This window comes from Panthera leo, chromosome D3 (assembly GCF_018350215.1).
Source record: "Panthera leo isolate Ple1 chromosome D3, P.leo_Ple1_pat1.1, whole genome shotgun sequence".
In the NCBI taxonomy this organism is placed as follows: Eukaryota; Metazoa; Chordata; class Mammalia; order Carnivora; family Felidae; genus Panthera; species Panthera leo.
In genome coordinates, this window is record NC_056690.1 from 46,611,517 (window position 1) to 46,624,432 (window position 12,916).

General features: G+C 41.7%; 1 protein-coding gene across 8 annotated transcripts in view; it reads left to right on the forward strand.

The window, feature by feature from the left end:
* Positions 1-12,916, forward strand: part of LAMA3 (laminin subunit alpha 3) — a 272,517-nt gene that overhangs the window by 205,313 nt on the left and 54,288 nt on the right. For all 8 annotated transcript variants that reach the window (XM_042909621.1, XM_042909620.1, XM_042909619.1 and 5 more), the window contains 3 exons: positions 2,300-2,380; positions 8,802-8,908; positions 12,319-12,369. In XM_042909621.1, coding sequence (XP_042765555.1) covers positions 2,300-2,380; positions 8,802-8,908; positions 12,319-12,369 — 239 coding nt within the window. The remainder of the gene's footprint in view (positions 1-2,299; positions 2,381-8,801; positions 8,909-12,318; positions 12,370-12,916) is intronic.

Sequence of the window (12,916 nt, forward strand, 5' to 3'; positions counted from 1 at the left end):
AACAAAAGCAAAACAAATAAGAACAGGTTTCCCAAGTGTACGCTTGTGTGCTTTTCCTTTTCCTCTTTCCTTTCACTCTTCATTCAGTGGTTAAACGTTATTTACTGAAGGCCTGATACAGGGGCTAGGAGTTAGCCTCCTCTAGGTGCTGGGGAAACTACAGGAAAGAAGACTGACAGACTCTGATCTCACGAGGCTTCCCCTGGAGAATGCAGGCAGGGAGAGTTGTCACACTCAAGAAATACGTGCACAAATAAATAAGCATAATTTCAGATGGAGATGGGCTTGGAAGTTGATAACAGGGCTATGTGATTGATAGTGAGTGAGTAGACTCTTTACAGAAGAGTAGGAGGGTTTTCTGAGGTCGTTGGCCAAGGACCAGGGAACAATGAGATGGAGTAAGCATGGCAGTATCTCGGCACCGAGGGTCTGAGGCAAGGAAAAGACAAGAGACAGCCCCTGTGATGATGTGTCCATGGAGTAAGGAGGTGGTTAGAGGGCAGTGTGGGACAGAGGGTCAGGAGGTGAGGTTGGTGGGGCACCCAGGGTACAGATCCCGTAGGACTTTGCAGGCTATAACAAGGCACTTGGATTTATCCTCGGTGTGATGGAAGTCATAGGCCAGTTCTGAGCCATGGAGCGTGACCTGAGTTGTCATTCAGACTCCAGTGACATAGGTAGAAACCTGCCACTTGGATTTCATGGTGATTCATGTTCTCTTTGGCCTCGGTACCTTGTCATATTCCTGCTTATCGTGACACACCCGCTGTGGGTCCAAGCAAAATACAAGTAAACAAAGCAAGAGTTGATTTGAAAATCAGGAAGATACCAATAACAGTATCTGCAGTGCACAGGCTCGGGAGCAAGTGTGAACCACAAGGCAGGATGAAATCAGGCTAGTATCAGAGAAATTGGCCACGTTACCAGAAGCCACTGCCCAGATGTGGCTTTTCTGAAGATGCGTATTTGAAATGTGCACCCTGGTTTGCTCTCTGTGTATCTGATACTCCTTAAACTTGCCCAGTCCTGTGACTTTACTTGAAAAGGGATTTAGCACTCAGTACTTGCCTAGACTTGTTGGAACAGAAGCTAGAGAGAGTGGAAACAAGATTTTCATGGGGTGCTCAGGGGAAAGCTTTTCATCTTTGATGGCACAGCATAGTGTTATCATGAAGGCCAGCTTCTGGCTTTCAGGCAATTGAAGTAACACACAGTTCCTCGGATTTATCAGTGAAATATGGTTTTTATTTAACTCTTTCTCCATCCATATTCATACTGTTGACGAATTTCTAACTGTTCCTTTAGAAGTATAACTCTGGAGGCTCAGTCGGCTAAGCGTCTAGTTCTTGATTCGGCTCAGGTCATGACCTCACGGTTCGTGAGTTCGAGCCCTGCATTGCATCCGGCTCTGTGCTGACAGTACAGAGCCTGCTTGGGATTCTCTTTCTCTGCCCCTTCCCCCACTTGCACTCTCTCTCTCTCTGTCTCTCAAAATAAATAAATAAACTTAAAAAAAATAGTATAATTCTGTCCATCTACTAGGCCAAGAGAAACTTCCTAGATAAAAATTCTTTTACCAGCAAATGATAAATAGAGGTATTTTCCCTCAGATTTATTCAGTGTAATGTTTATAGACATATCTCAAGGCAACAGAGTTTTTTCATGATCTGCTCACTTATTTGGAAAAAAAAAGCTGCTCAAATATACACTAGGTTAGAACAAAAAGAAAGAGAATCAGAATCCCACAACTTGATTTGAAAAATATAAATATCACCAATGATTGTGCCCACAGAAATACCTAGACGGGCAAGCCTGTTTTATGCCTTAGTCCCTCCTGCCTGGCCCCTTTTCTTCCTAGGAGATAATGTATCCAATATGAAGGAACTAGAATAAACAAGGAGGAAAATTTTTTGAAGAATCCGAGCTCCCTGTCCTTTTTTTCTGCCTAGACTTGTTTTATTCTTTCCTTGTTATTCCTGGAAAAATGCTGTTGTAATCATTTCTTCCAAAATGAGTTACTTTGCTCTGTCTCAAGTGAAGGAATGTATTTCTCCAAGCCAAAAATAAAACTAAATAAATGCCTTCAGTCCTTATGTACCAAGATTTGCCCAATGTGAGCTGAAATAATTCATCATTATCTACACAAGTCTTAATGGACACATTTTTCTTCATATAAGAAGTAACCAGATCCTTGGTGTCTGTTTACACTTAAGGCAAGTCAGTGCTTTGTGGCAAAAAATAATGAGCATGAAGCCTATCGATTTGTTTTTACTGAGGCTTTTTTCTGTCTTCCTTCCAGTTTTGCCACTGGCTGTGTTGTGACTGGGGAAAACGTGAGGTGCTCCTGCAAACCTGGATACACAGGCACACAGTGCGAAAGGTGGGTGCTGCCCCCTCGCCCCCCCCCCCCCCCCCCCCCCCCGCATCCCACAGGTAGGGTGGGCTCTTCGGGCAGGCTGCAGCAGGCTCGGGCTGTGGGTGCGGCTGTGCTGGGTCGTGGCTCAGAGCTGGGGTGGGGCTGTTGCTTTCACGGAGGCTGGAGAAAGGTCTTTAGGGAAAAATACAAGACTGTTCACTTAATAAATCATTAACTTCTTTATCTTTCTCGTTTTTTACATGTTTCAGAAATTTGAGAAGGAGGCCCAACGTATCATAGCACTATGTACCCCCAACACGTTTGCCTACATGCTCCTATCCCCCTACACACTCCCTCATTCCCCTCCCCTACATATTTCTACATGCCCCTCCCCCTCCACATCTGTATGTACTTCCACCCCCTACATGTCCTTACCTATCCCTACATCCATATAGATTCATCCTTACATACCCCCACCCCATGTATGCATATCCCTACATACCCCTACCCACCACACACGTGTCCTTGTATTTGCCTACCTGGCACACATAACCCTAACTAGCCTAGCTCCATATACATTCATCCTTACATAGTCCTCACCCCATGTATGCACATCCTTATGTACCCCTACCCCACCACCACATCCCTACTTACCTGCACACGCACATACAACTCTACATACTCCTATACATACACACACACACACGCACACACACACACAACTATACCTCTCTGTCCCCACATATTATGAACACCTGCAGGACAGTCTGTGTCATTCATTTCTGAATCACTGCTGCCTACTATTCATGTATTATTCATGTAATAGGTGTTCAGCAGCGGAACAAAAGAATAAATGTTGCAAAATGGAAACTATGAACTTAATTATGAGGGGCCAAAGAGCCAAGCTTTCGTTTTGCATGAACACATTTTCATGATTAGCTACCATACATTGGGCTCTGCCAAGCATATAAGGACTATGAAAGGTACTTAGAGTCTACCTCGGAAGGTAGCATGTACATTGTGCAAAAGTAACAGTATAGAAATGAATCATATGGACAGCATGTTTTTAAATTTAAAATAAGTTTATCATAAAGTCAATACTTACTTATAGGAATTATGTAATACAAGTGAGCAAAGAACCAATGAGGCCCACTATACCTTTATGTAGCTCTATATATTTGTGCATGCTCAGATATAATCCTGCTTATAATCATTTTATTTATAAAATCCCCAGTTAAAACTTGTATATTCTTATAGTTCATTCTGTGTGCACAGACGTTTTCTTTTCTTTTCTTTTTTTAAATTTTTTTTTAACCGTTTATTTATTTATTTTTTTTTTAACGTTTATTTTATTTTATTTTTGAGACAGAGAGAGACAGAGCATGAACGGGGGAGGGTCACAGAGAGAGGGAGACACAGAATCCGAAACAGGCTCCAGGCTCTGAGCTGTCAGCACAGAGCCCTACGCGGGGCTCGAACTCACCGACCGCGAGATCATGACCTGAGCCGAAGTCGGACGCTTAACCGACCGAGCCACCCAGGCGCCCCCCGTTTATTTATTTTTGAGACAGAGAGAGACAGAGCATGAACGGGGGAAGGTCAGAGAGAGGGAGACACAGAATCTGAAACAGGCTCCAGGCTCTGAACTGTCAGCACAGAGCCCGACATGGGGCTCGAACTCACGGACCGTGAGATCACGACCTGAGCCGAAGTCGGCCGCTTAACCGACTGAGCCACCCAGGCGCCCCCAGACGTTTTCTTAAAAACAAAAGTAGATTGCTGTTTTACTTTCTGTTTTGGCTCATTTTCTCACCTAGTAGATGTAGTAGAAGGTTAGCAATATCTTTCCATCTCAGTAAGTATTCGCTGATAACATCGTGTCAGAACCAAGAAGTTCTGTAATCTACTGCTGGTCTTTGAAATAGTTTTCCTCTTTTCCATTCAAAGCAGCACTAAAAGTAAATCCTTGTGGTGAATTATTTGTGTACATAAATCCTCAAGACGTAGTTAATAGAACCAGATCCCTTGGATCTAAGGATAGGTGCATTTTCAGACTTTTGATACATTTTGCCGGATTGCCCTCCAGAAAAGTCAGACTCATTTCTGTTCCTCCAGTAGCAAAAGAGCAGCTTTTGCCACCAGTGAATACTACAAATGATCAGTTTTTAAAATATTTGCCAGTTTGGTAGTTGGAAATTTTAATCATTCGAATTTACATTTCTTTGTTTCATAATTAGATGGGATTTTTTTCACGTACTAATTAACCATTTGTAGATCTTATTTTTTGGATTGCTTTCTAGGCTTTTTACTCACTTTTTCTAGTGCAATGTTCTTTTATTTATTGGTCTATACAAATTCTTCATACTACATGTTGCAAATTTTTGTTTATTTTTTGTTCATGTTTTTTGGGTTTTGTTTTTTGTTATATGTACCTACTCTTATATTCTTTAGGCTGTCAGCCTTTGGGGCCATGCTTGGCAAAGTTACAGAAATGTTTATGCTTTCTTTTAGGACTTACATAGTTTTATTTCTTACACTCAGATCTTCATGTTGGTGAAAATTTGGAACCTAGCTTTTTGGTGGTGTCAGGGCATCTCACATGGCAGATAGATTTAGGGTCAACGTGTACAGCAAAATTGGCCAGAGTTCAAGAAACTCACACTATCCCAGTATTCCATCCCCATAATCCAGGGCCCACGTTGCATGAAATACACATAGTATTTGGGTGCATCCCAGAGCCACACTCAGTAGGGTCAGACGTGCACACTAGGGGAGGCATAAGGAAAGCAGACTAATTAGGGGACTGGCAGATTCACATCCTTCATGTCACACTGTCACTCTCACTGCAGGCTGTGTGCTCACTGAGTGAATGGGGACAGACACTCCAGCTGTTTTCCCCTCTGTGCCTCTCGTGCTGTCACTCTTGTTCTCTCCCCCACCTCTCTCTCTATTGCCAAGTACATTTAGTTGAATTCACGAAAGATGAATGTGCATTTACAAAGTTTTCTGTACAAACTTAGAGTCGTTTCCATACATTTTGTTCAGTCTTTGTGCCGTTATCATTTCTGAAAGTATAAAATGCCTTTAGATAGTTGGTTGAGCAAGGCTCTCCTCATAGCCCTTAAAATGTTTTCCTTGGCCATTCTGGCATATTATTTTCCTGGATAAACTTTAGAAGAGTTTTATAAGATTCCAAAACAAAACAAAACGAAAACAAAATTAATTTGGTTTTCACAAGAAGGCAGGGGTTATCTGAGACATTTGACAGACAGGGTGGGACCTACGTGGGTCTAGTGGGCCTAAGGGATGAGTGGGGCTGGAGGGTGGCTCAATCAGGGAAGTTACCCAAGAAAACCCAAGGACCTCGAGGCTATTTGCCTGGGAGGAAGGTGCGGACTGCCTCATTACGGGATTACTGAGCGTCAGCTAAGGGGCAGGGCACTGTCTGGTGGTAAAAAGATGCAATTTCAAGGTTCTTCTGTTTTCCATTTCAGCAAAAGGAACCTTGCCCACAGTTGCCTCACATCTATTATTCATTCTTTCTTTCAATGAAAAATGTATGGAGATCCTAGTATATGCCTGGCACTGGGCTAAGCGCTAGGGACACATTAGCGGCTGGAGCCCAGACTCTGCCCTCAGGGTTTTACAGTCTAGTGGTGGACAGACACACAAACCTGCCATTAAAATAGTGACCAAGACATAACTGGGTCCCCAGGCTGCAGGGGAGGAGCATCCAACTGCCCCTGAGGGGTGAGGGAGGAAGGGGCAGCTATACTGAGATGGGAAGGATGGGTGGGTAGAATGGGCTTCGGGAACGTTCTTCTAGGCTCTGTGGTGTGAAAGCTTGAGACTCCCACCTGAGAGAGGCATCCTAGTGCGATCCTCCTCATGGTTCTTCACAAACAATGATGCAGAAAACAGCAACAGACCAGCTGAGACATCCGGTTGGCAGGCAGCAGATTTGAAAAGAGAAATTCTTAATTAACAGTTCTCACAGCTTATGTCTGTTGTTTGCTGTCTCAGGAAAGCAAACTATAGTTTCTTAATTTTTTTTGAAGAACTTGTTCACAAGTAAATGCCATATGAATGTCAAATTTTTTAATTTGTTCAACATTTATTGGGGACCCCCCCTTTGTGCCAGGCATCAAGCCAGCGTTAGTCATTAGCTATGCAGTGGTAGCTACAAGGACAATATAGGGTGAAGAGTAAAAATATAAGCAGGAGCCCACTGGGCGGAAGAGGGAACAGCCAATCTGAAGGAGGGGGTAGGAAAGGCTTCCCAGCTCATAACCGTGCCCTGGGCCACATTTCTCCCTCGGCTTCTCCGAGCCATAGAGGACAAACATGTTCTCTGCTCTTTTTTCTTGTACCACCGCCCTCTATGAAATCAGGAAGTTTTACTTCAGTCCATTGTGTTTGGACACCAGCTTAAAACGAGAAGAAGGGTACCGGTTATTTCTGTAATCAGTCACTAACACTTTTTGCAAGAATAAGGAAGACGTGGAATCTAACTTCCTAAATATTTATGTGACTTTAATATAAAGTGTTTTGTAATTATGCATCTTTTACATGGAAAATTTAGATATAGGTGACACATCTAAAAATAAAGTATTTAAAACATAAGTCTTTTGCCTATAGCATAGTTTGTTAAGTAGAATATGGGGCCAGTCACATAAAGTAAAGCCTATGACAAGTTGGTTAGTAGACTTAGACAAGGCACCTCAGCGTAGTTACCTTCTTGATAATTAAGGAAGGCATGGGATTTCTGCTTCCTACCCACTTTCTGAAATGTAATAATTCCAAATTATGCCAGTTATACATAGATGTGTATATGTGTGTGTGTGTGTGTATATATATTTGTGTATGTGTATATATATATATATATATATATATGCATGTTTCATCATGTCTGAAAATGGTAGCTAACTTTTATTGAGTGTCTATTATGTTCAGGCATTGTATTAGATTCTTCACTACATTATTTTTTATCTCATTCATTGATCAAAATAGGTATTAATAGTGCAATTATTCACTTATTCATTCTGCGTATACTTATCTGGCACCTATTATGGGCCCAGGCACTCTCCCATGTGCAGGGATATAAATCATGTGCAGGGATATATCAGCCAAAGAATCCATGCCTTTGTGGAGTTTTCTTTTTTTTTAATTTTGTTTTCAATGTTTATTTATTTTTGAGAGACAGAGTGTGAGTGGGGGAGGGGCAGAGAGAGAGGGAGACAAGGAATCAGAAGCAAGCTCCAGGGTCTGAGCTGTCAGCACAGACCCCAACGCAGGGCTAGAACTCATGAACCCAGGACATCATGACCTGAGCCGAAGTCAGTTGCTTAACCAACTGAGCCACCCAAGTGCCCTGAGTTTACATTTCCAAGGGAGACATAGATGAAGAAACTGAAGCTTGAAGGGTTAAGATAATAGGCCAAGGTTACACAGCATGGAGGCAGGGATCCAGCCAGGTCTTCCTGATAAGGCCTGTGTCCTTTGCACCCATTGGCAAAGTCTATATAAATTACCTAACAGTTCCATGATTCAAAGCTTAAATTTGGGGGAGAGCCAAATACCACATTTTCTTGATTCTATCAATTCCATGGAAGAGAAGACACCACACACACACATTGAGTTAATGACAATTTGGCGGGGGGGGGGGGGGGGGGGGGGGGGGGGGGCTAGCATAAGAATGGAACTTTGCTAATAGAAATATTTTAGTTTACCTCCCAATTCCAAAAACATTGTGTCTGTTTTGTTGTTTGTTTGTGTTTTAAATAGAAACTCAGAATCAAGGAAGTGTTTTTTAACTTAAATAAGGAATGGAGTTCTCATCACCAAATTATCTAGAATAATAAAGGCTCTCAGCCAAGAGAGTAGGTGTTGTAACTGCCCTCCATTGTTTAGGCTCATTAAATACAGCCCTGTAGCAATTAGTGCAAATGGGAATTATGCAGGCTTGAAACAGTTCAGTAGGCAATATTAATAAAATCCCCATTGATAAGCAAATTTGAAATTCTATGAGTTTTACTTTAAATTTGTCTTTGAGGAAATTAGCCAGAAATTAAGCAATATTTAATTGTGTGGTATCTTCAGGAACATAACTCTTTCATAAAGTTGATCCACCCCTGACTTCCATTAATGGTCGAACCACTGGCTTCTGTGTGCATTTTGTTCATCTGCCATTCATCGACAGGGGTAACGGAGGATTTTGTCGTCCTGGTGTCAACGAGGAGGGAGCAAGCTCTGCCTGCCTCCTACTTTCTCTGTTCTCATCCAAGCCATAAATATCTGTACTGAGACACACTCATTCTTGCAAAGCAGCCTTCCCCACTTAGGGTTACAACATCTCAAACGGAGAGTTCAAGGGTGGAGAAAATGTCAGATGGAACAAATGATGAGTTCTTTGAGTGTTTCTCCTTTTTCTCTTTATTTTGGGTAGGTGTGCACCCGGATATTTCGGGAACCCCCAGAAGCTTGGAGGTAGCTGCCGGCCGTGCAGTTGTAACAACAATGGCCAGTTGGGCAGTTGTCACCCCTTGACGGGAGGTAAGATGGACTCACACCTTTGTTAACCTGCATTTATCAATCTGGTTTTAATAAAATAGCAGGGGAGGAACCTAGGTAAATATTTTCATGAAGCACAATACCCAATGCCAGCTAACAGATATTTTGACAGCTTGGTTTGGTGAATACTTGGTTTGGTGAATACAGTTTGGTGAATAACTTACTTCAGATAGCCTTTTTTTTTTAATGTTAATTTTTTTTTTAACATTTATTGATTTTTGAGAGAGGAAGTGCAAGAAGCGGTGAGGGAAGGGACAGAGAGAGAGGGAGACAGAGGACCCGAAGCAGGCTCCTCACTGTGAGCATAGAGCCCAGTTGTGGGGCTTGAACTCACAGAACCATGAGATCATGACCTGAGCCAAAATCAAGAGTCAGCTGCTTAAATGACTGAGCCACCCAGGTGCCCCTCAAGTAGGCTTTTGTTAAAAAGATAAATTGCTTTTAAAAGTCAAGTAATTGCAGTCAGAATAACCTCAGCTCCTATTTGGTGATTTTGCTCAGATCTCCCTTGACATTATAAGGTTATAACATATCAGTTTTCTTCATGTGTGTATCTGAGGAGATCAACATATTCTTTCTTGAATATCAATCCATGTCTGAGATGTGGGTGGTATAACTGGGATGGATTTCACATACCAAGGAAAAGAATCACTAGGAGTTAGTGTGGGCTCATTAGGAACAACTTGGAAGGAAAAGGAAGATGATTTTCTTCCTTCTTCAGCAGAGAATATTAACGTGATTTATCAAGAAAATATCACAGATATACTGTAATGCCAAACCTTAGATAAAATCTCTAATCTTACAGTTATGGACAAGATGAAGAACTGCACCCTGAATGTATAGATTAGATCTGGTCAAGTGACTGCTCCCAAAGAAATATAAAGTAAATGGAGTATTATCAGTCCAGAATGAGCTATCTTCTGACATGCGCTGCGCCTTAATCCTTGGCTCTATCTTGTTCAACACTTTTGACCTGAATGGGAATGTAGAAGGCATGCCCACCCAGTTATCACATGACACAAAGTGGGGAAAGATAGAAAATGCCTCCTGTGGCACATTTAGATTATTTAAGGGACTCAAGCGCCTAGAATAATGGGCCGATTCTAAGACAACATTATGTTAGGGATAAGCCCATGGTCTTATAGTTGAATGGCATAAAAATAAGTGTGTGATAAGTGAGATGTGACTTAGTAGCAACAAGTGAAAAAGACTAAGGCTTTAGTCAGTAGCAAGTTCGTTATGGCTCAAGAGAGTAATATGGCCCCTAGGACACCTCATAGAATCTTCAGTGAGTTCTAGAGTCTAACACCAGGTGGTCTGCCGTTCCCTGGCATGCTGCTCGTGTAAATCCTCAGGTCGGACTTCTGTCTCTAGAAGACAATAGACAAGCTACGGTTTGTTCAGAAGAAGTGGAGATACTGAAAAAACTTGGAACCATGTCACAGGAAGGATTGACAAACCAGGACAGTGGAAAGAAGACTTGGAAAGGATGTATTTGAGAGGCTGATTGATGTGTGGGAGAAGGGTCTGTTTGTTCTATGTGGCATAAGAAGTAGAACCCAAGGAATGGAAGCTAGAGGGAGGTCTACGTTAAGTCATCCTAAGGAAGAAGTGTCATGTGTTTAAAGATGAAAAAGACTGTTTTAGAAAAACATGAGTTCTGTGAAGAGAGGTATTTGAGGAGAAGCTTCAACATCACACAGCATATTCATGAGATTACTATCTTTACAACCGTCTTTTTCTTCCACTCTAATAACAACAGCAGCAAAGAAACCTGAAATAAGGATGGTGACTATTTGCTCCCCAAATGGAAGAAAACACTCACGCATCAGACTTTTTGTTTCTCTGAGGTTTTGCCCCCTCTTTTTCATTCTTTTTATTTTAATTAATAATGTACAGATTCCTTGGTGGTCAACATTAAAACTTGTTAAGAAAATTGCACTGATAAATCAATCACCCACATGAGGCAAGTCCTCCCTGGGTTATTCAAAGTGCTGTGGGGGATTGTGAAGAAAATAAAACTGTTTCCTGGTCGTAGGAAATTTACAGCTTAATTGAGGAAATAAAAGTGACATAACTATCCATAGCATTAAGAATGAGTAATTTTTTTAAAAAGGTGAGTGGGCTGCCTGAGTGACTCATTTGGATAAGCGTCTGACTCTTAATTTCCGTTCAGGTCACGATCCCAGGTTGTGGGATTGAGCCCTGTGTCAGGCTCCATGTTGAGTGTGGAGCCTGCTTGAGATTCTCTCTCTCTCTCTCTCTCTCTCTCTCTCTCTCTCTCTCTCTTCCTCCCCTTCCACCCCCACCCTAACCCCATTTGCATGTGTGTACTGTCTGTCTCTCAAAAAAAAAAAAGATGAGTAAGAAAAACCCATGATTATATATGATAAATTAAAATGTCTACAAATATATAGAAAAGAGACGCTGATTGTCTTTGAGTGGTGGGATCAAGGGTGATGTTTTTATATTACTTTTCTGATTTTCCCAAACTTTCCATAGTGAACTTCTATTATTTATGTTACAATTAAATGTAGTTTAAAGTATATGTATATACACACAAAGTGTGGAATATTGCCTGCTGCTGAGAAGACAAAATGTGAAAGCCTCCTTGTAGCTTGTCTAGGAAAATGTCAAGCTTTGTGATTTCCTGTGGTGAAATGAGATTTTTTTTCTAGAGGGAAGGGAGAGGGCATTTCATTGTAAAGATGCATGGTGTGGGGAAAAGAGTAGAAATGGAAAGAGTAAAGAATATCCAAGGAAGACCAGTAGGTTTTCTCTTACTCTAGTTGAGAACCTCAAAGTCTAGCTCATATCTGTGGTAATTGGCAGTGTGGGTCCACTAACATTGTGTGCATATCTCTCTCTCAGCATCTGTCACACTGTTGTGTGATTTATCTGCTTCCCCTGAGGGCCAGTAAACTACAGGACAGCAGGGATTTTTGTCTTCCTAGCTTCGTATTTCCTGTACATGGCACAAGGCCAAGGCACGCCATAGATGCTCAAAGGTGCTCAATCAATGTTTACTGAATGTTCTTGAATGATACTGGAAGAGAAGTCAATAGTTGTATAGGAAACTATCAAATGAAGAAAGCCTTACCACTAATGATTAGGGGGTTTTAATTAGATAAGAATATCATGACCTTTTATAGAGAAGAAAATGAATATACAGTCAGGGGCGTCACGAGAGAAGTTCCTGCAGCAAGACTGGTAAGAGATGGGAAAGCTCCCTGAACGATGGCACAGGTAAAGAGGGAGAAGGGAAGAGCCAACGATGCCAGATAGTTGGGTGACTAAAATCTTCTCAAACTAGCTTTTCTGAAAGCCAAATTAAAAAGCAGATGAAGAGGAGGTTGAATAACAATATCTACTTTGGTTATTCCTTGTTTCAGACTGCATAGACCAAGAGCCCAAAGATGGCAGCCCTGGAGAAGAATGTGATGGTGAGAAAAGAACCCTCCCCACCCCCCCCCCCCGCCTCCAGCTGTGAGGTTTAGTTTAAGATATGTGAACCTCGTGCTGGGATGTGCACTTTCCAGGTTGGGAAAGCCATGGTGGGAGGCGGTAGGGGGAGGACTTCTTAGGGTCAAGCCCAGCCTCTGTTAACTCACAGCTTTATGACCTTGGGCAAGTGACCTGACTTCCCCAAGCCTCAGTTTAATCATTTGTAAAATGGACATAATAACTATATGTACCCCACAGAGTTGCTGGGGAAGTGCTTACAAATCTTACCATAATTCCTGGCAAATAGCAAGCTCTCGGTAAATAAAAGCTATTTATTATTATTTTTACACATACAAAATAAGTAACAAGTTGCATAGAATCACCATTTCTTCCAATTTTATTGAGATATAATTGACGTGCAGCATTGTATAAAAGTGCACAACATAATGACTTGATGTATGTATATATTGCAAAATGGTTATCACAGTAAGTTAATAGCCATCACCTCACATAGTTAACAATTTTTTTCTAGTAATGAGCTTTTAA